This window comes from Trachymyrmex cornetzi, unplaced genomic scaffold, assembly GCF_001594075.2.
Source record: "Trachymyrmex cornetzi isolate Tcor2-1 unplaced genomic scaffold, Tcor1.1 scaffold345, whole genome shotgun sequence".
Lineage (NCBI taxonomy): Eukaryota > Metazoa > Arthropoda > Insecta > Hymenoptera > Formicidae > Trachymyrmex > Trachymyrmex cornetzi.
This window is the reverse complement of record NW_017298164.1, coordinates 209352-232163: the sequence shown is the minus strand read 5'-3', so window position 1 is coordinate 232163 and position 22812 is coordinate 209352. Positions and strand designations below refer to the sequence as shown.

The 22812-nt window shown below is 33.9% G+C and overlaps 2 protein-coding genes across 7 annotated transcripts in view; both read left to right on the top strand.

Moving 5' to 3' along the window:
- LOC108763194 (transmembrane protein 47) overlaps window positions 1–9805 on the top strand; it is a 24067-nt gene extending 14262 nt beyond the window's left edge. The window contains exons 1-8 of one of the 4 annotated variants that reach the window (XM_018510615.1): window positions 1807–2152; window positions 2780–2867; window positions 3093–3167; window positions 5999–6059; window positions 7838–8024; window positions 8099–8248; window positions 8337–8399; window positions 8814–9805. In XM_018510615.1, the coding sequence (XP_018366117.1) occupies window positions 3139–3167; window positions 5999–6059; window positions 7838–8024; window positions 8099–8248; window positions 8337–8399; window positions 8814–9028 (705 nt within the window). In that variant the 5' untranslated portion in view covers window positions 1807–2152; window positions 2780–2867; window positions 3093–3138 and the 3' untranslated portion in view covers window positions 9029–9805. Of the gene's footprint in view, window positions 1–1806; window positions 2168–2779; window positions 2870–3092; window positions 3168–5998; window positions 6060–6949; window positions 7713–7837; window positions 8025–8098; window positions 8249–8336; window positions 8400–8813 lie in introns of those variants that run through there. The other 3 variants (XM_018510616.1, XM_018510619.1, XM_018510617.1) reach the window with 3 other exon arrangements.
- A 5112-nt stretch (window positions 9806–14917) lies between these two features.
- MAN1 (LEM domain-containing inner nuclear membrane protein MAN1) lies at window positions 14918–22285 on the top strand. Of its 3 annotated transcripts, none has more exons than XM_018510633.1 (11): window positions 14918–15547; window positions 16310–16989; window positions 17237–17348; window positions 17441–17631; window positions 18617–18837; window positions 18904–19032; window positions 19119–19248; window positions 19697–19964; window positions 20038–20259; window positions 20329–20513; window positions 21813–21964. In XM_018510633.1, the coding sequence occupies exons 1-11, from the start codon at window positions 15369–15371 to the stop codon at window positions 21962–21964; spliced, it is 2469 nt and encodes an 822-aa protein (XP_018366135.1). In that variant the 5' UTR covers window positions 14918–15368. The 3 variants fall into 3 exon arrangements, with proteins under 3 accessions (XP_018366135.1, XP_018366134.1, XP_018366133.1); XM_018510632.1 differs by having other exon boundaries at window positions 17411–17631; window positions 19709–19964; XM_018510631.1 differs by having other exon boundaries at window positions 15369–15547; window positions 17411–17631; window positions 21813–22285.
- The last annotated feature ends 527 nt before the right edge of the window (window positions 22286–22812 follow it).

The window sequence follows — 22812 nt, the reverse complement described above, 5'->3', positions numbered from 1 at the left end:
CAGCCAGTCAGATTGCTAGCACAGTAGCACGCAAGCAATCCAGCAGGAAAAAAAGCATCGTGTGCCGCTGGCTTTACTTTTACTTTTTACTCCGTGTATTGTAGACGACGCCTCACGCGTCGCGTTGTTCATCGCGTCACGACGCGACGTGAAAGAGAGAAAGAGAGGGGTATAAACTTCATTCTTTCTCTCTTTCGCGTCGCGTCGTGACGCGATGGATGACGCGACGCGTGACGCTCTCAGTGGATACGTACCATTAGTGGCTCCGCACAATAAATCCGGATCTACAATAGGGTTTTAAGCCTTAAATCATAAAAAATGGGCGAATCACAGCCGCTTATTTTTCTCGGATTCGATTGTAATTGGTCAATTTCTTAAGGCTTAAGATTTAAAACACCTATAGGCTGGATTTTCATCTGACGCTACAACGTTCATTTTCAACGTCAAAACAGGTCACGTGATCAAAATTGACGAATATCAAGCGTCAATTTTGATCACGTGACCTGTTTTGACGCTGAAAATGAGCGTCGTAGCGTCAGATGAAAATCCAGCTATATTGTAGATTCGGGCCCGTATTCAGAACGCGCTTACGATGTTAGCACGCTAACATATTATATTTTACGTCACGTATATTATAGAATTTCAGAGATAAAAGTGCGCTTTTATCGATAAAAGCGCGTTCTGAATACGGGCCTCGGGGTAAAAGGAACAGAGAACAGAGAACAAGTCCGGATCTACAATAGGTGTTTTAAGCCTTAAGCCGTAAGAAATTGACCAATTACAGTCGAATCCGAGAAGAATAAGCGACTGTGATTTGCCCATTTCTTATGGTTTAAGGCTTAAAACCCTATTGTAGATCCGGACTTAAGGAGCCAAGGAAGAACCCATTTCTCAATATATAATTATAGTAGCTGTTTTTTATTATGTTTATTACGCTAAGCAGTAACACCCAAAAATTACAATAAAATTTAATTACAAACCCCCGACGCGAACAAATCTTTTGTTTCACTTCAACTCATTGCACTGTGTATATGTACCAGTTCAGAAGATACAGCAATAAGAAACATACCTACATATTGGTTTATTTTCTGTTCCTGCACTAAACTGTTCTAGGACTCTCTTTCCCACTTTAAACAAATATCAAACGTATATCTATTCCACTGTAAAGCTGGAAACACAACAGACACAGGCAATAGGCACAGGCAACAGGGAATAACGAGCTATCCAATCAGAGCTTTGGGGTATAAGTTCGATATTATATTCCAGACTCTGATTGGACGGCTCGTTATTCCCTATTGCCTGTGCCTATTGCCTGTGTCTATTGTGTTTCCAGCTTAAGTTCCAAAAGTGTACACTAGTTCAGCCACAAAAAAACAGACCTATAATTCCACTATAGTGTAGATGAGTGCTGATGATGAGTACAGATGATCGAATGCAGCGTTGATTAAGGGCCTGCGCACAATAGAGGAACAAGAATTAGATATTAAGATTTCAACCTATCAGAAATCGTGTATTCCGATGTAATCAGTTTCTGATAGGTTGAAATCTTAATATCTAATTCCTGTTCCTCTATTGTGGGCAGGCCCTAAAGTGCAGCCACAATAAAAGGAATAAGCAATTAGGAATAAGGAATAAAGATTTTAACCTATCAGATATCGGATACACTGGAATATACAGTTTCTGATAGGTTGGAATCTTTATTCCTTATTCCTAATTCTTTATTCCTTCTATTGTGGCCGCACCATTATTCACGAATGGTTCTAATGACAAAATATGGAATTATTTTAAAATGACTCATTGATTGTGTGTGAGGTGTCGACCAGATGTTAAATATGATCTTGACTATCTTGAGTAAACCTTGAGTCACACTCTCTTGACTTTCTAACCTCTGTAAATTCTTCCAACAAGTGTAGTTGACGAGAATGACGAGTGATCGTAATCGAGATTGTGACAATAGAAGTGACAACTGATAGGTCGATGAAAAGACGAAGCAATACGGACAATTAACGCACATTCTTTCAAAGAGAAAATCTAGCTTACATTCCGGATCCGAGTTTCCTGGAATAGACCGGGCTGACCGGGCATCCAAATATTCTCGAAATTAAGACAGACATTGCGTGCCAATGCCACGTGCGAGGTGGGACGGAGAGAGGTTTTTTTTTACAAGGTACGAGCAACGTGCTCACATATAATTTTCTCCGTGAGAACGAGTTCAATTGGACGCGATTTTGCTCGTTTTCCTCTCGATACAATTCACGTCAATTCGCGTCGAAATCACGTTTGGCACATGAGTTTTTGATCTTTTGTACTTTCATCTGTTTGGTTGAGAGTCCAGTTGTGTGAATGTTGTTGATTCCGATTTTAAACTAATTGTTTGGCATGAATAGTTTCATGTATTATTATTTACTATTACTAATGTCCGTCGACTTTGCCAGCATTCTAATTATGTAAGGAAGAAGGCGATAAGTGTATTTTCTTTTAACCCTTACAATACAAGGTATAATTTAGTACCTCATCTGTCCAAACTGGATCACTAGAATCCATTGGTTTTTTCATCTATTCAGAATGGTTAAAAAAATCTCTAAAAATTCACCAACATACTTCTAATTTTTTAGAATAAATATTGAAACTTTATTTTGGAAAATAATAAAATGTAGTATAATTTATAATTACCGAAAGACTCAAAAAAACTTGCACATACAGGAATCGCTCGGTGACCTGACTTTGTAAGGGTTAATTATATTTCTTGCATACTTTAACATAAATTCAAATTCTTCAGGGAGGGAACAAATATATTAACTGTAGAAGGTGTGATTAACGGTGAATTCAATTGGAAGCATTAGTGGATACTAAACCTGAGCACACTGGTACGTACTAAACTTGTTTTATGTTGATTTAATTCGAGTTTAAAAATAAAATGTAAATATTTCGAATTATGAAATACATATTTTATCTGATAGTACAATAACATGTATTGAGTATTTCACGATTTAATTAATTTTTTTATGTTTATAAACACATATCTTGTTATGTTTATTTATAAACATAACTCTTATCATATGACTTTAATTTTGGAAAATCTTTTTTGTTAGGTCTTTGGCCACAATTTATCATCAAACTCAACAGGATTGTTCGTGCATGTCATGCACTTCCAAGGAAGATATTTGGTACGTACAACGTATAGAATTTCTACACTAATGCCCAATTTCTTCACCTCTAGATAACTTTATTCAAGAGATATCTCCCAAAATACAATGGAGATATCTCCTGGATAAGGTTATCCGCAACTTATCTAGAAGTGAAGAAATTGGGCATAAGGGAATGATAACCTGAGGTGACAGCTGAGAGCTGAAATAAAATGAAGTTTTAAATTTTTCTCCGATTTTTACGTCACATTTAGTATGGCCAGTATTTTTTTTGTGCATACTTTTATTCTATTAAAGGATTTGGTGATCTATAAAGCCAATTCGGAGAAATTGGCAATCTGCAATTGTCGGTAATTCCTGTTGGTTTAGGATCCCCTTAAAATCTTTTATAGTATATACTTAGTATCCGTTCTGTATACACACAAATTACATATTTTTAAATACAATTAATCACGTAAGTATGTGAAATATTTAAAGCAGTATCTCCGAGAAATATTAATTGCTTTTTTCCTCTGAAATTTTATAATTCAACTTTGAAACAATTAGAGATCTGACTGAGGATGTGCGATCTCTGAATCGATTTGTTAAAAAAGAAGCGATGTTTTGCGAAGAGATTGGTTTAAAATAATTCTTTTTTTAGTTAGAAAAATTAATTTTTCACAAAATAGATCAGTTTAAAATCGCTATTGTTATTTAGAAAGATCGATGTTTTGAAAATTGGAACATTCCTAGATTTGACTGCATATATTCCATAAAAAATATATATTGAATCAGATATTAGAAAAATATATAAACTAGTTATTAGATATTAAGTTTTACTGTCGCATTATGACTCAAATTTAATTCTGTATATGAATAATAAGAATACATAAATGCCATTCAAAGTCTATGTTATATTTGCAATGTAAGATTGTGATTAAATCTATATTTGATCTAAAACAGTCTTTCTACATAGTTTTTTAATCCATGGACGTCCTAATAGATCACTTTAAATATTCATCTTTGGTATTATATTATATCTTTGGTTTTGAATAGGGTAACTGTCCCAATTATTGTGCCTATCCCTATTAGTGTGTTTTTGTATTTCGATATAAGTCATAAAGAAAACTAGCACGAATAAATAAGAAAAATATTTTTTCTTGTTAAGTTAAATTATTATGCATACGATACCGAAGATAATATTTTATTTTTCGACAACTATCTGAAATAAGGCTCGCAAAAATATATCAAATATAATAATAAAAAGCTAGCCCATCAGAGCCGACATCGGTTAATCGGATGCACAATTTATTTGCTTGTGAATTTAACAAATTATATCATAAAAAATATCCGTTTCGACCCTTATGTTTGGGTCCTTATCAATATACATATGTTCAAATTAAACCCGATTATATAATACTCGTAACTCCAACGTAGGAATCCGTGATAATGTAGTTCATTCTTCTTTATCTAATTGCCAAAAAAGCTATACAATAAATTTCCTTATCAATATCGTACATCTTACCAGCATTCCATAGCTATCAATATAACTTAACAATTAGCATGCACTAAACGTAACTTAAAATCGGTAAATAAAGTTATCAAATTAAGTACAAAAATCATATCGCGCCCGCGCCGTTTACATCAATTATTAAATAAAGCATTTACAACAATATGAATTGCGAAAAAAGAAAATCAAATATATAACGTATTGCATAGAAATATAGTACATACAACTTCGAAAATAAAGTTACCTCCATTAAGTCAAATATGTTGAATACTAATTTAACACATTAATTTGTCAAATGGTATAACTTCCGAGTGAAAAATTGAAAAAGAATTATACAATCATAAGAACTTACATAAAGTGAAGACAAAGTCCGATACATTATATCACAAAGATACGGTGGAGACACATCGCTCATCAAATTGTCAGATTTACTGTACAGTCAATTCGTAAGACAAATCAGAAATACCGATTAGATAATACTCAAATACTCTGAACTAAGATTATTTTTATTATTAATTTCTTCAATTTAAATAACTTACATGTAGATCTATCTTAGAAATCGACAAAACGGTCTTGTGGTGACGATAGTCAGAGACAAAATGTAAGTCAAACAATAAAGTCAAGTATTATTAAAATAACAATAAATATTAAAAATAAGACAAGAAACACAACTGCATCATATAATTGAAATAATGATTTATGTAATATTTATAAAAAACCTAAACAATTAGTTTAAATTTATTACCTGTTTTAGTAACTATATGTTAAAATAAGTCAAATGTGGATAGGCACACAAAGTGGAGGCACAACTAATAGGGACAAAAACATGTTTTTTATTTTTGTCAAAAACATTATAAAGTATTAACATTTTTTAGATTAAAGAAATATTATAAGAAAAAGAAAGTTAAAAACCCGATATTAATTGCAAGCAGATAAAATTAAAGCTACAATATTTAATAATTAATTCAGTAATAAGCAAGTTGGCTAAAAGACACATTAATAGGGACAGTTACCCTAGCCCTGCCTAAGTGAAATGCGGTAGAATTCCATTTATATGAACATGTCGAGAGACAGTTGCGATAACCGAATAGTTTGAATAATAGAGGCTCAACAGATCTTTTCTACTAATATTTGTTCTGATAATAGAGCTGATGTTCGAAAACAGAAGTATGTCGAGATCTTATTACCTGAACTAGGATTTGTATGTTTGGAACTGAGCACAAATTTATTTTTATAAAAGTTCTTATAAATGGAGTTCTACTGTAGCGTTTTATTTTTTCTTTAAGCACAATAATTTGAAAATTGTTTGTATAGAAACCTTTGCACCGTTTTTCTTTTAGTTACGAATTTTTTTTTATTACAGTGCAAATAGAATGCCTCAAACGACCACTATCGAAACTCTTACTGTAACCAGACCACTTAAGGTAAGTTTAAAGCGTTTTTCTTTTTACTGCAGGCAGAAATTAATCATAAATTCCTATACTAATCTATATTTCTAAGATTTTAAAGCTAAAATTTATATTAAATGTTAGATTTGATTGTTTTTTCTATAAATTATCATCATATTGTATTTTATGGGATAAAATAGTTGCGATACTTAAATTAAAAGCTTGATTTTAAAGTGTATAATTAAAAAGGATCAAATTTCTATGAAAGGATAGTTTAAAGAAGCAATTATAAAATGATGATGCAGTGCAATTATTCATGACAATATAATGACAGATTTATTTCTACAAAAACTTTTGTAACTCCAATTTGAACTCACATTAGAGTGTCTCAACAACAAAAAAATGAGTTGTCCTGTAATTACAGAGAATTTAATGTATGACACATACAGACTGCAATTTAATCCTTTTAATTAAATAAATCGTGACTATACCACTGTATCTCTGTATTTTATACAATTTTTAAGCTAATTTTATATTAAATATGCAATAAAAACATAGAATTTTTGTATACTTTGCAAAAATAGATAATGTGTATTTTCCAGTAAGAGATACAGTGTAACATAATGAATCATTACATCGTTATTGTTTGCCAATGTTATACAAAGATGGAATAATGTCTTGTACTAATAAATTACTTATACTGTCATTCGATAAGATATGAATAAATGCGTGCAAGGAGTTATAGATAACTCGAAGGACATGAAAGGGACAGATAGATTGGATGGAATGAGAGAAAAGGAGATAGAGAAAATAAAAATAACCGAAGAGAAAGAAAGGGCGAAGGAAGAGCGGGAGAGCGCAGAGATTGGCGCTCGCGCGCACTGCGCCACGACCTTTAATGGGTGCTGATGGGCGCAGCCTCCCTGGAACCTGGAATCCGATTGCTTCCCTCCCCAATCCCAGTCGCGGAGAGTCAGTCGTTCTCGCTTGAGACGCGGTTCCCTTTCTCTCTCTCTCTCTCTTTCTCCCTTTCCCTCCTTCTGTTCAAGTATTACTGTCATTAAAAATCGTTCGCGTCGCGAAGGAGGGGAGGGGGCCACGACCCCGGAACACTGCCATCGATCTGCGATCCGTCCGCTTCGCGAGAAAGACGAAAAGGAGTAAAAAAAGAAGAGATAAAAAAAAGGGAGAGAAAACAACCCGTGCGGCGCGCGTTATAGGGGGTTGCCCTCGTCTGATAATACGTTGCGGGGTCCACCAGCGCGACGAAAGCCATTGACCCCCGAGCCTGTTAATCAACCCTTCTCCCCACCATCTACGAGACTTCACGATCGTCGCGCGGAACCCTCGGCACGACGCGCGTATCTCGGTGCCTTTTGGTGAGAGAGAGTGCTAGAGGGTGGGTTGTAATCTTCTAGCCGCTCCGCGTCCCTTTCGTGAGTCGCCGACGTCAAGAAAGTACCGAGAAGCAGACGATGTCTCGTGCGCGTCATCCGAAAAGGAGCGTGTCGTCGTCGCGTGTACGTCTTTGAAGGAAACGTCGCAAAGGAGAAACTTTCCCCTTGCCCTGACCGGTCGCCGCTGACTCGCGCGTGTTTCTCTCCACGGATTCGTGATTGCGGACTCGGAAGTGAAATGATTATGTATACAGTCGCCGAGGATCACATGGGTGACAACGAGATCGCGCAGGTATCATGTTTCCTCGAGAGAGAGAGAGAAAGACGTCTCTCCCCCACGATACCCTGGATGCGTGATAGCGTTTAAGTGAACACTGACGAAATCGCTTTGTTACATTCATGCCCGTCTTCTTGCAGGTGATCGCGTTTATATGCGGGATCATAGTGGTGCTGCTGATGATAATGGGCTTGGCGTCGACCGACTGGCTGATGGCCCTGGGATGGAGACAGGGCTTGTTCGCCCACTGCATCGAGGAAGGCGCCCCAACACCACTTCCCTTCAACATGCCCGATCCCCCGGGATGCTACGCAGCCAGGGACAGCGGTACCATTCCTTTCTTTGCTAAGCATCAAACTAGTGTCTGGCTTAATTGTGTAATCTGAGGTTTTACCTTACAGCCTATATAAAGGCAGCTGCGGCTTTGTGTGTGGTGTGTCTTCTGACGGACATCGCCGCGACGATTCTCACTGGTTTGGGTTTGCGCACACAGGATCACAGGGACAAACATAAATATTATAGATTTGCAGTGTTCTGCATGGGCATTGCACGTGAGTGTTACACGAGCGCTTTGTCTCTTTTTTACTTTTTGTTTGGTATTTTTTATAACTACATCTCACGTCTGTGTATGTGTTTCAGTGGTGTCCCTCCTAATAGCACTGATCATATATCCTATATGCTTTGCAGCAGAATTGAATCTCGGTAAGCTTTTGACACATCTCTCGTTTCATTTGATTAAATTAAAAGAAAAGGAAAGATGAAAGGATACACTGTTATTATTCTCGTACTGTGTATTATCGAATTTATAAAGTATATTTAGTCTTATAAGTAATGTTTTAAGATGGTAATATGATTTTGTGATTATGGCTTATGATGTCTCAAGATGTACTTTAAAATATGTTTATAAATACTGGCCATGGATATAAGCCAAGAAAAACATATAATTTAAGTCGTGAAAAATTATGTAGATGGAAATCGTATCAAGTTTTTTACGACTTACATTATATGTTTTCCTCTACCTTATCCTACGTCCACTTTTTTAAATATGATCTTTGTTTATTTGTATTGAATATCTTTGAATCAATTTTTACTTAATATAATTTTTTTTTTTTTTAGGAAACCGAACCAATTGGGAATTCGGTTGGGCGTACGGCGTCGGTTGGGGCGCGGTGATTTTCCTAGTTGGAGGAGCAGTATTGCTGTTGTGTGAGAAGGAAAGTGAAGAGATTTACTATAAGGAAAAGAAAACAGTTCGTGATGACATAGGAAGTGGCGGTTCCATGATTGGCATGGGACATCACGCTGGACGAAGTGGAACGCAGCTAGCCTAGTGGCATTGCTCCCTGCCCGATGTTGTTCTCTAGGTGATTCGTTTTTTCTTTTTCTGCTCTCACAGTTCAACACACGCGCATACGAGAAGGTATACAAGCCTATGAATGGGTTTTTGGTAGGGCGTTTTTGGCTAAACGTAAAAAAAAATTACCCTACGGATTCTTCGACCAATCTAACTTGGATACACAAAGTATCAGCAGTTTAAATTGAATAATCTTTTATACAAATATAACATATAAATAAGATAAGAAAACTTTAATTTCTTATGAAGCTTCAATATAATTGAAGTTTTATTATTAAGATACTTAATGGGAAGCGAAATGGGTAATTTCATAATTTATCTAAATTTTTATACAGAATTTTTGGTTTGTATATACAAATCAGCAGTTGGAGAAAATTAGGAAGCAGTTTGTATTAGGTAATGCTTTATATTTGTTTAAAAGCTAGTCCGCTTTTTGAAGAGAATGAATAATTTACGATATTACAGTAACTTAAAACGTGTCCATTGATATAAAGACCAATTTTTCATAAGAAATAATCGACTCGAAAAATTGGTCGAAGAATTCGTCGGTTTTCGTTGTCGTTCGGAAATATCTGAAGTAGATATAATCTGTTTATTAGATGGGTGTGTATTCGAGTTACTATTAGTTTGATGTAGGATAACATCTTGTTAAAGAAGTACGCATTTCGATCTTATTTCTTATTTAAGGGTCAATTTTTATACTGACAATTTTTTGTTTCTTATTTAAAGGTTAATCTTTATACTGACAATTTCGGGACCATTATTAGCTTGATTATTAGCTTCGGTTTTTGTATTTCCTACATTTCGCATGATCTTGGACAATTTTATATACACACTTGTATAATATTTTTACTGTAATTTAAATTATAACACAATTTATAACGTGGCGACACATTATCCATAAATTAAATTCGTAAGAATATATATCATATTCATCACCGAATTTGAGAGATAACAATTCTAACATGAATTTTATGTTCTTTATTCGCGTAAATAACACACATACACAGTTTATATTCAATTTGTTTTTAAAGAAAGTTTGAGTAGACTCCACGTCTTTCTTTATAATTATTTTATATTTAATAGATAAAATGACTAGAAGGAGCCAAATAGAGAAATTATCAAAGTTTATTTTATATTAAATGAATAATATAATATTTCTCTTAGCTTTATCCCCAGTATATTTGCAGTCGAAAATTCTAAACTTTAGAGGCGCAGACATAAAAGCTTTAATTTTTCTTTAATTTCAAACAAATTAATTTTTAACTGCACTTTGAAGCTTTAACATTATGTATAAAAACTTTGCCTAATAGGATAGTGCCCGATCAAATTTTCCATTCGTAAAATATCAGCTTTACATTGGGACTTTCCCCGATATTCCGGACACTATCTAATACACACGCAACACGATGTCGAATTTATTTTAGAATAATGATTTTCTTCGTTATTCCTCTTAATTCATTTTCTTCTGACAAACATATCACACGTTATATTTAGTTTCGTTAATCTGATTTTCCATCTATACAGGTTGTCCTAGAGAAAATATCACTATAGAGTATTATTGTTATTCAAGAGATTTTAAATAAAATAATATTTTGAAACTGTTAGTAGAGGTTATTAAAAATAGAAAAAAATTATTATATATATATATATATATATATATATATATATTTATATATATATATATATATAACTTAGCCAAATTTATTGAAAACGGATTTTGCAAAAGTTTGCTATACATTTTTTCGACAAATATCACCAGAAATAAAATTTGCCAACAGAATGTGATGGTGGATTAACTGTAGAAACTGAGCAGAATCTATCGTTTTCTAATTATTTCTTCTGGCAATTATCAAATGTTGACAGATTTTGCTGACAAAATATGGACGTCAATTTATCGTAATATTTTTGAAATTAATTGACAAATTGTTAGCATGCTACCAACATTTTACGTAAAATTATCAAGAAAAAGATTACTTTTATAAAAAAGGATAAATTATGAATAGATAATATGTGTGTGTAATGTTATGTAATAGAAAGTTAGTTTTGCAATTATTTTACTGAACATCTCTTTCATTAACTTGAAGGCTAACATATATTCTATTTCTTGTAGTACATTATGCTAGCAGACATAAATATGTTTGAAAGCATTTAAATAATACCGTCCAACATATTTCTGCTGGGATAGCCTGTGCATTTGTAACTCAAAACTTTTAAATGTCTAAATAATTAAAAAAGAAATATTTACAAATTAGTCTATTATCAATATTTTTCCCCTATTTTCTTAAACAATACAGGGACTGGAAAAAAAATGATACATATGTAAATTATGTAAAATTATGTAAATCATAATAATTCAAGATAATAATTCAAACTTCGAGAAAGTTTAAAAAGCTTTCTTTTTTATTTTGCAGCATATTCTTGCGCGAAAACAATTACAATTCCATAGAGACCTATTGTATAGTTACAATTGTTTTCAAGCAATTTTATGAGAGACTCCAAAATAATATATATGCTTACGTATCTCTTTCCAGTCGTTTTTTTAATTGTATATTATTAACATTTCTTGTCTTTTTATTATAGAAAAATCTTCAGAGAATAAACTTTCTGTAAATGTATATATTATATAAGAGATGCTAATAGTTTATTTTATATTAATTTTTATGCACACACACACATCATCTTTATTATTTTTCTTCTTTCTCTTTCCTCTTTCTCTTTTTCTTTCACTTTATAATATAATCCACGCGTATATTACTAATATATACATATATATATTTATACTGAAATCTGCCACTTTTATTATGCATGTCATAAATTTTCGATATGCGTAGCGTGAGGGCACACACCATGAGGAAGGAATAATTTACTTAGTATTTACCGATTTGATACGAATCTAAGCTATATGTAAAGCGCTTTATAATTTTAGCTTTACACTTTATTGTTATAACGACGGTAAATTTTTTTCTCATTTATGATAAAGGACTTTATTGCGGACAGCTCTTTAAGTATTAATCGTTTAAAACGATAGCGCATGGCTGAAGTGGCGTACAAGTCTTGTTTGAGTCTTACGAACCATTTGTGAGTGTTTCATTAGTTATTCATCAAAAATAAAGAGAAATGAGTGTGCGTTAACGTGATAGAGAACGGCTCGACTAAGGCTTATCATTATTACGTGTACCGATCATTATTCTCATCCGTTTTATATTGTCAATAGCACTGATTGCGAACAAAAGACCGTAGTAGCGTATGCATGCATCGGAAGAAGAATATGGACTTCTGTGCAGCATGCATACCAAACGAGTCTCTTTCGAACGCTTGAAGACGAAACTCTTACATTGCAATTCGAGGCGTAGCTATATCCATCGTTCATAGCGTATATCTTTGAACTTATTACCTCATGTATCCTTTAAGTTAATTATAAAGCACAAGACACGTCTTTTAAGTGCAGGATGGAACGGAGGCAGCTCGGGCAGATGTTATTTATTGCGTTATTTGCATTAGATACGTGTACGTATATGTGTATATATATATAATATATATATAAATATATAGATATAATATTTTATAAGTACGTGTAGTTTATAGCGTTATCGCAGATGTAGCAATCTGATGCGTAAACAGTTTACAGTATATGACGAATACGGTCTACGTTGATGCATTTAAATTCCTCATCGCAATACGATTTCTATATGCTTTCGAAAGCAAATAGGTTCGTTGAAATATTTTCGGCCGACGCGATTAAAAAAAAAAAGAAAAAATCGGAAGAAAAAAAAGAGAGACTCAAGAGACTATTAAGAATTGAGTACAATGTTGTTACATTATATTCTGCTTATACAGTAGATTTTCTATTCTTTAACTGCTTAAACGACTTTACCGCGTATGTAGTAGTACTTTATAACATATAAGAAACAATATTGCGATACAAAGAGTTAGTAAGGAATTACAGAGTATATGTAACGAGTTCGTGATTTCTATACATCATATATATAAAACATGCACATAGCATATAAGACAATCCGTTATGTCACTCCTGCGTCTATGCTGCCTGTGTATGTGTAATTCTGTCGTCTATTTGCAAGAAGAAAAAGGGAAAAAGAAAACATACTCAGATTAACGAGACGAAAATCTGTTGTCTACAGAGAAACATATCGGAGTAAACTTTTTTAATAAAATTAAATAAACGATATAGATTAAGTATTTAAGATTTTTGAAACAGATTTCTCTACTAACTCTAATTAACGGCAGTATGTAAGTTTGCATACGTAAGTATAAGTTTATATATAATATATGTAAGTTTAAATTGGAATCCCTCTCTGACCGCGCTAGCGTTTGCAAATTGTCGACAGAATCGCGACCGCTATATAGTCACTACATTTGCCATTTTCTACTCTTGGCGGGCAACTTTCAGTCGAATAGAATTGTGTACAACAATTCGTATGACAAAATAAGGAAGACGTATCGTCGCTGACTTAATTACACGATTGTTTAGACATGCATTTCGACAGTAACACAGCAGTTGTATAGTATTTTAAAGCATATACATATCGCACTACGTATATTATATGCCGTAATAAGTATACTATTACATATAAGTATATATGGATCCTATAATATAAATTGATATATTATTTGTGCGCCATATTCCAATGTTAACGTATTGTATTGTACAAAGAACAAAATGTAACGTTAAAGCTATAGATTGTGTATTTATGTATATGTGTTTAAAGTCCTTAGGCTTCTAAATTCATGTCAAATTTTATAAAATTCTACTTATAATTTTGTATGCTACGTATTTTGATATATAATGTATTTTAATTTTTTTTTAATTTTTCTTTTAGTTAATTGAAATAATTAATTAAAAATAATTTATAATAAAATTATTTATAAAGGTTATATTCAATTTTAATTATATATCTTTTAAAAATTTTTCGCGTTATATGATACAGAAAATTACAAGTTGCCTAAAATTAGTTTAAGCAAGATGAATTTCATCTTGCTTCTCTTCAAATCTTTCCATTTTCTTATAATTTTAAAATTTATTTTACATAATATTTTTTTTACGTTTTTCTTACATTTTTCCTTTACATATTTTTATTTGTTACTCAATTATTTTGAGTAATCAACTAATTCACACGAAAAAACTGATTCCAATAAAACTTTTTTAGATGTTTTGAAACATCAAGTTTTTTTTTCTTATATATTTAAAGAACAAAAAAAGCGCAAGCTGTGTATTGCTTTTAAATTTCATTTATATGTACCAATTTCGAAGCAACAACGCTTGTAGGAAAGTATTTATAAAAACTAAAATTTTTTTAAAGTTTAAACTACCTTATCCCATCGATTTTATTAATTTTTTAATTCGCAAATTCAGTGTAAAGTAGAAGAGTTCAAGCACAAACAAAAATTCCCGCCATTTATCCAACCAATCAGACAAGTTTCATTCGTGACCGATTGGAGGCTGGAGCACCTTGGGGCATCGAGATTCCCATTGGCTGTTATTGGTGTATTCTTTTAGATCATCCAATCAGTATTTTAGATCTGGAAGATTACATCAATGGCTGCATTCAGCAAACTCAACAGTTGAGTGAGCGCTCGCTGTTATTGGTGTATTCATTTAGATCGTCCAACCAAATTTTAGATCTAGAAGAATACATCAATAGCAGCGAGTGCTAACTGAACTGTTGAGTTTGTTGAATGCAGCCAGTAGCAGTGAGCGGTTACTCAATTGTTGAGTCTGCTGAACGCAGCCATTCCTACCAATTCCCACATGGAAACGAGTCGAACGTTACGCTACGCACACACGCGGCTGCGTATCTCGTATGCGCGTACCCGCGACCGTTAGAAAATTGCGCCATTTTTCTTTTTGCAGTTACCGAGCGAGTTGAATTGTTTGGCGGTGGAGGAAGGCAGCCGCGCAATAATCGGACGGTACGGAAAGAGACGGCCGCTGGTGGTGGTGCGCGTGATCACACGGCGGGGTCTCAGGAGGATCTCACCGGAGACGAGAGGACGAGAGCGAGTTGGTTGTGCGGCCGCACAGAGACCGGGATACGACCGGTTGGTACGTACGTATAGTCCACGTGCGCGGACGTCCACGAAGGAGCACAACGGCGAACGAGTGAGCGTCTCACGCGGGAAGGCGGCGGGCGGCGGAGGATTGATCATCGATCGAAATAAACCGGAGCGGGACCGGGCGTCCGCGGAGCGGAGACGTCCCGTAACGTCGTGATACGACCGTCGGCCGATCGGGCCGTCCCTTTTTAAGCCGGGTGTCTCGTCCGTTTGGGAACGCGATCACTCGCCCGCGAGACAAGATGTCGGTGGACGCGCTCAGCGATTCCGAGCTTCGGACGAAGCTGATGGAGTACGGGTATCCGGTGGGACCGGTGACGCAGACGACTCGCAAGATACTCGCCAAGAAGCTGAAGAACCTTATGGAGGCCCGCGGCAGCGGCGGAGGGGCAGCAGGATCCCGGCATTCGTTAGCCGCCAGGTGAGCATTTTTCCTTTGAAAAGATGCACCGACACGAGTTTTCTTTCAGCATGTGTCACACTTGTACGCTTGAAGTTTGGAGTAAGCTCGAGATTTCGGCGAAAGAGCGGAGAGAGAAAAAAAACACAGAAAGGAAAGGTCAAGAAGAGTCGAAAAGAATGTTATGATTCTACTGAAGTTTCAAATTTGGCGACGTCGGCATGCGATAACAATCTTTAATGTCGCAGCTAAATGAAGCACGCGACGTAAGATTCTCTTCTCTGTAGCGTCAGAAAAAATCTTATTTATCTCGATTCTGAATGTAAGATGGTGCATGAAACGGCAATGTTTACATTCAGTTTTTGGCAATGTGTGATGCCATAATATCTAGTTCACGACACTAATTATTTATAAAATGTAGCTATTTTCTTTGCGATTGTTGCTATTCCTCGAATTAAACCTATGTTGTATTGTAGAAGTTAAAAAAATTCATGGAGTTTCAACAGAAGGCCTGTTTTTAGCTGAATTTCTTATACAATTCAGATTCTCCTTTTTTTTCTTATTAGAAGAAAAAGAGAAAAGATTAATTGTGCAAGAAATTTAACTAAAAAGAATAAATTTAGTGTTAATAAGATTTTAATTTAAATATTTTATGTTTATAATCTATTTCTAAATATTTCTTATGCTTTTAATTGAATTCCAATATACTAGACCATTACGTATATGTAGAATATATTTTGTATCTCCCTTTTGATATTGTTGTTTTCTTCATCTATGCATTAGATATAGCAGCGACGACACAGACGACGATACAAACACAAATGTTGTTAAGAAGAAGAAGAGTGCAAATCTGCGTCGGCAAACTTTGGCGAATCCTATGCCTCCACCTTCGATTATTCCCCCTGATGTTGCAAGTGTAACAAAAAATCCAGTCAAGGAGAATTTGTCGCCATCACATTCTGAGTTCAAAGATCCTAATGTGACAAATTTTGACTCAAGCATGCCTCCTGTGACACGCACAACTTCAAAAACTACGTCGAGCAAATTTAACAAAACACAGAGAACCTATGTATCTGATGGTTTAGAAACTGGATCGGACTCGGATGTCGTGGAGGATGCTGGAAGTTCATATGGACGCTCATACGACAAGTACTTGTCCAATCCAAGCAGCAGACTGTACGATTCTCGAGTATACGATCGCGGGACTTTCGATTATGATCAGATGTCTAAAACCAGGCCATCTTATGGATGGAAGGACAGCAAATACAATGTATCTTCCTTGAAGCCAAGCGTCTCTCTGATTCAATCCACAAAGGAAGACGTGAGTGGAAGAGACAGTACGAATCAGAGGGATCTTCTTGCAAATTATGAAACTCCATTTTTATCAGAGTTTACAAGGAGACTCAGTTCACAATCTTTGATAAACACGAATACACCGCCATCCACGTTGTCCAGCTTAAAAAGTAAGCGAATCTGTTGATGCAATAAAGTCTAATATACTTTAATATGAGACACTTATTTCAAACCAAATGTTACGCTCGTACCTCTATAATTAATTGAAAAGTTTTATTTGTAATTTTATTTATTTAGTTTATTCAGATCAAATTAATTATTAAAAAATGTATCCATTTAGTTCGAAATAAGAATTTTATATTACATTTATGTGTTTAATTCGTGCGTTTATCTCACATAAATTTTTTATAACTTCAGATCCTACATTACGCCATACTTTGACCTCTGGTTTACCAGAAGTGAAAGAGAGAGATTCGAATGGTCACTTCTCTTCCTTAAGGAGCATGTATTCGCCGTCAACTCAGCCAAGGTATATATAAATTATTTTATCTGAATTATATGTAATGTATAATATCAACAAATATTGTTTAGCTCGAGATATACTGCATCGTCTGCTGACAGGGTTCGAGATATTTTTAGTAGAGCGACTTATAAACCGTCGACGACGAATACAGACATGGAGAATGTACGAAATAATCAGAATATCGTATCGATGGGCCTCGTAGCAGTACTTGCCCTATTCTTTGTAGTTCTTGCAATAATATATTTGGGACTTGGTGGGGAAACCGAGACGCTTCCATCGCTTTCATCGGGTAGGTATGCCGAGATGTAACTAGAGAAGATTTCAGAGACCGATAAACTTTGAAGGGAAGAGATTTCCCAGAAATACACGCTTGATTGTCATAAATAACAAGGCACAAAGCATAATGTATATGCTCTTTTATCAAATCAATTTTGGCCTACAGAATGCAAGTTATTATATATTTATAACTAATTATTACTAACGTTAACGGCTAATAAAGTAATTGTCTCGAGCTTACTAAATTAAACATACAAGAGAATGTCTTGAATTGTACTTTCTTTTTTCTATATATATATTTACATGTATAATAAAAATCAAATATTTCTTGAATTAATTTGGATATTTTATTTCCTCTTTTCCCGTTCTTTCAATGCATCTATATTCCAGTTTATTTCACCTATATTTGCGAACACGCGTTTTGTATCATTTAATTTAGATGATAATACGATGCTTATTTGTATGTAGAGATAAAACGTATGTGCAGCTCGGAAAAATATATCAATCAAATTGAAATATTCAAGTTTTTGTAGAACAGACCAATTTTAAAATTTAAGAATATGAGTTATTTGTTGCTATGTAAAAAAAATGATTAAATTGACATATAATTTTTAATTTATTGTATCTTTTGTTCTAAAGAGTAAAATATGTTTACTCTTTAGAATCATTGAATTTTTAATCATTATTTGTAACATTTAGACATTCTTTTTAATCTGTTACATATAACAAATATGATTTATTTTGAAGAGTTGATTTGTTTGTATACAAGGGAGAAAGTAGTTTCGTACGGGACTTTGACTTTTTCAAATAAAGGATTGCCATTTTCATTTTCATTATTTTTCTGGCTTATATGATTGTTTTAAAAAATGGCAGTTTTTCGTTTGAAACAAATATAATTTGAAACTGTCTTATATTTACAATCATTCCCAATTTTTTCAATGTTACATAGATTAATGATTTATATAGCTTGTATAATTTCATATCACCTGTATTTATAGATAACAACATACCGCAATGTTTCTTCGATGGAGCTCCTGATCTTAAAGCGCCTGGAGTAAATTGTATAATGAAGGAAAACATAGAATCTGTGTTGCAATTGTTAAAACATCTGCAACCCATCCTAACGAGAAAGACGATATCTAAAATATGTGAAAATTCGAATGAGAAACCATACTTGACTAATGCGGATATCGTGGAAATGTTTACGAGTGAGAAAGTGGTGGGTTGAAAACTAGAATTAATTTAACGATGCAAGAATTATATATCAATAATTCTTCATTTCCAGACAAGCCTTGAGGTGAAGGAGGATCTGCATAGCGCGCAATTTTTAATCATTAAGAATCCGAAATGGGGCATCTCACTTATTGATGTAAATGATGATAATGGAGCAACCATGGAAACATTGGATACTCTAGTAAATATATTCATCTATTTTTCGCTTTTTTTTAGGCGTAGGAATGCTTGTATTATCGTATTAATACATTTATTTAACTGTTACAGGATAAATTATTTTCCGCCCGTCTAAATGGAAAAATTGGAATGGCAATTTTAAATCCTGTGCTGCCAATGCAATGCCTTATTAAGAACAAAATTTTTACCATCATTTCTTCTGCTCTTATAGTGGCAATCGGTAAAGTTCTAACAGATTGTTTATTTGAGAAAACTTCCTGAACCTTGTTCTGTGTTATAAGATCCTATGTGCATGCCGTTAATACATGATGTATATATTCATAAGATTATTATTCACTACTTTTTTATGGTGTACTGTAAGCTATACTTTAAGTAAAGTAGTTGCATTTTAAAATGATTCTCTATGTTTTGCCGATATAATTTCGTCTTTAATATATTGTCGTAAACTGAAATTACTTTGTAACGAGACACTTCTTTTTTTATATCCTGAAATGCATCGAGAGATACGTACTTTTCATATAGATATTGAATGCATAAAAAAAAAGAATACGCACTACAAAAAATTTACGAATGATTCGCAAAGTAATATCTGTTTACGATATTGCAATGCATACATAGACAGAACTACATGTATCGAAAGATTTGTAATAGTACATGTGCATCTTCAGTCTCATTAACAGGTATCGGAATTTATAAATCGTACTTTTGGTACCTAAGATACAAGAAAAATATGGAGAGAGAAGTATTTAAGCTTGTTAGCGATATTATAAGTATTGTTGAAACACATCACCAAAATGCGTCCACGCAACCCGGCGCGCAGGAAAGTTTCCTTGCTATTAATCATGTACGAGATAATCTTATTCCACCGAAAGATCGTAAAAGAATGACCAGTCTTTGGGAAAAGGCAGTTAAGTTTCTAGATGAAAATGAATCCAGGTAAAAAAAATCTTTTGTATGTCTTTGTTTTATATCTTACAGTTGTGTAACGGGATATGATCTTGATCTTTAGAATTCGAAGAGAGGTGCAGCAAGTGGCAGGAGAAGAGTTTCATGTCTGGCGATGGTTGCCAAATAATGCTTTGAATAAATCTCCTGTGCAAAGCGCGGCCTTGGGTAAGAAGCCAAAGGTCTGGCAAGGACAAGCGTTCGAAACGATGGAGGGGTCGGTTAATAGCTTGACTTGTTCGCCGACACCTTGCTTGAAAATTAGGCACATGTTTGATCCAGATATGTAAGTAATGCATGAGCGCGTCTAAAATTGGTTAATGGATGATTTAAATTACTTTTTACTATGATATAGCGAAACCGAAGACGATTGGGAAACGAGAGTGCAGGATGCCATCTTAGAGAAATGTGGGGAGGGTGTAAAGATACTTCACATTCGAGTAGACATTGGCAGCCGTGAAGGTTGCGTTTATATGAAATGTATGTCGCAGGAAGATGCTGGCAAAGCTTACAGGGCATTACATGGTTGTTGGTTCGATGGTATGTGTAATAAAAGCTATAATTCTTATTTTCTAAACTTAATACTTAAACACTAGCTGTTAGCGACCGTCTCACGTAAAGTTTTTACAGAATTTTGCTAATATTACTGAGAAATAATAAACGATTTATTAAGATCGTATATGTGAATACACAACAAGTAAGAGTTTAATGCTTATTACGGTCGAAGTTAGATCTTAGATCAGGCTTGTCCAATTTGAGCTCCGAAGCCAAAACGCAAAAAAATTCAATGTAGGTAAGATTGCGGAGACTGTAAAGTATTGATACGCATCTAAGTGACGCTTATCAACAGTTCATAGTTCCTAAAATCTTACATTGAATTTTTGTACATCAATGACTTTGCATTTTGGCTCCAGAGCTCAAATTGAACAAGCCTAATCTTAGATGCTTTTAAATAATTTCTATGTGAATTTATATACTAAATATGTAGTCATTTAAACTGCGCATTGAAATGATTTTTCGAACTTATAAATGCAATTAAACTACTATAGTAATATCACAAATTAAACTGATAAGCAATTTAATAATTTGATGCTCAATCTGACATCCTATCAGAAAGATGTTAATGTACTGAAAAGCTGTAAATAAATTTATTAAATTATTAAATTGCTTATCAGTTTAATTTGTGATATTACTATAATAGTTTAATTGCGTTTATAAGTTCGAAAAATTATTTCGGCGCGCAGTTCAAATGACTATATATTTAGCATAAATTCACGCAGAAATAATTTAAAAGTACCTAAGATCCAGTTTCGACCATAATAGACATTAATCTTAATTATTGAAAAACTTATGAAACATAATATTAATGAAGAAGTGTTAAAGATATAGGCCCGTATTCAGAACGCGCTTTTATCTCTAAAATTCTATAGTATGCGTAACGTAAATTATAGGATGTTAGCGCACTAACATTGTTGTAAGCGCGTTCTGAATACGGACTATAATATTAGTATATAATTTTTTCTTTTTAATATAATCCTTGTTGCAAACTTATGCCAACATTATGCTAATTTTATATTGATTTTAATGCATATGCTGCAATATATTTCAATGGACAATCTCTGAAGAATCAATTGTTTCACACCTCGGGGTGTATTCCATTTGATGCTTACACACTGGCGAGTATCATTTGTCTGCGTTTAATATTTTATAAGTAGCAAGGATGAAGTAGTTTCAAGAACGTTACAAGCATTAAGTGGTGACTGTACCCCAAGTGCGCGAAAGAATTGATTTTTCAGAGAATCACTTATCATTACTTTAGGATTTATATTTCCTTTGCAGGTAATTTAGTGACTGTGAAGTACCTGAGATTAGAGCGTTATCACGAGCGATTTCCGGATGCCGCCCGCTGCGTGACGCCTCTCAAGCCAAGTAACAATCAGCGATTATCCATGCAAGCGCACTACTGGCAGAGTCCGGCGGAAGCAAATTAAAAAATTCAGCAAAATAAAAACATTTTTGTTCGGACATTCAGACGAGTGTGAGCTCTCATGTTAAAAATCACACACAATTATCCTGCTGATCAGAATTTGTGGAATCTGTCTACTTTTTATTTATTCCGTAATATACCTACGTGCTGTACAGCACAAATACATGTTGTAGGATTGAAGACATTTCTATTTTATAAGAGTATTTTCTTTTAAATTCGCTAATTTGTGTATTATATTTTACTTTGTATCTTTTATGAAACAAAACGGAGAACATACGTGTTTTTTAATAGTTGAGTAATAATAATTATAATATTGATAACACAGCACACAATAACATTAATATATAATTAAATATGCTTTTAAAGGGCTGTAAAAAATTTTTTCATCTGAGTTTTATAGTATTTTCAAGTAGCAATATATATGCGTAAGCATAACGTACACCGCATTCTCTATAGGCCTATCCAGATTAATTTAGCATCTACTACACGAAGCGTACATGCAGAGAAATCGATTAGTCGTATATCTAATATGCGGAATGTGGCCGAATACAATTTCCTATACATTAGGTTTTCAGTCGCGTGATCTCTGTGTGTATGGCTACGCCATTATCATTAATGAAAATATTGATTCAGTTATTTAAGATTGTATTAACAATCCTTTTTTATAATCGCATAAGAGTTATTTTTTACGATATGTATCATAAAAATGTACAGTAAAAATAAGATTAAAAGTAAGATTAAATCACTTTGTAAAAAGACATTGAGTTAAATAACAGAATGGAAACTGAATACGTTGATTATTGTTTCAAGAGCAATAAAATTGCGGAAAGAATCAACGTATGCATTATAAAA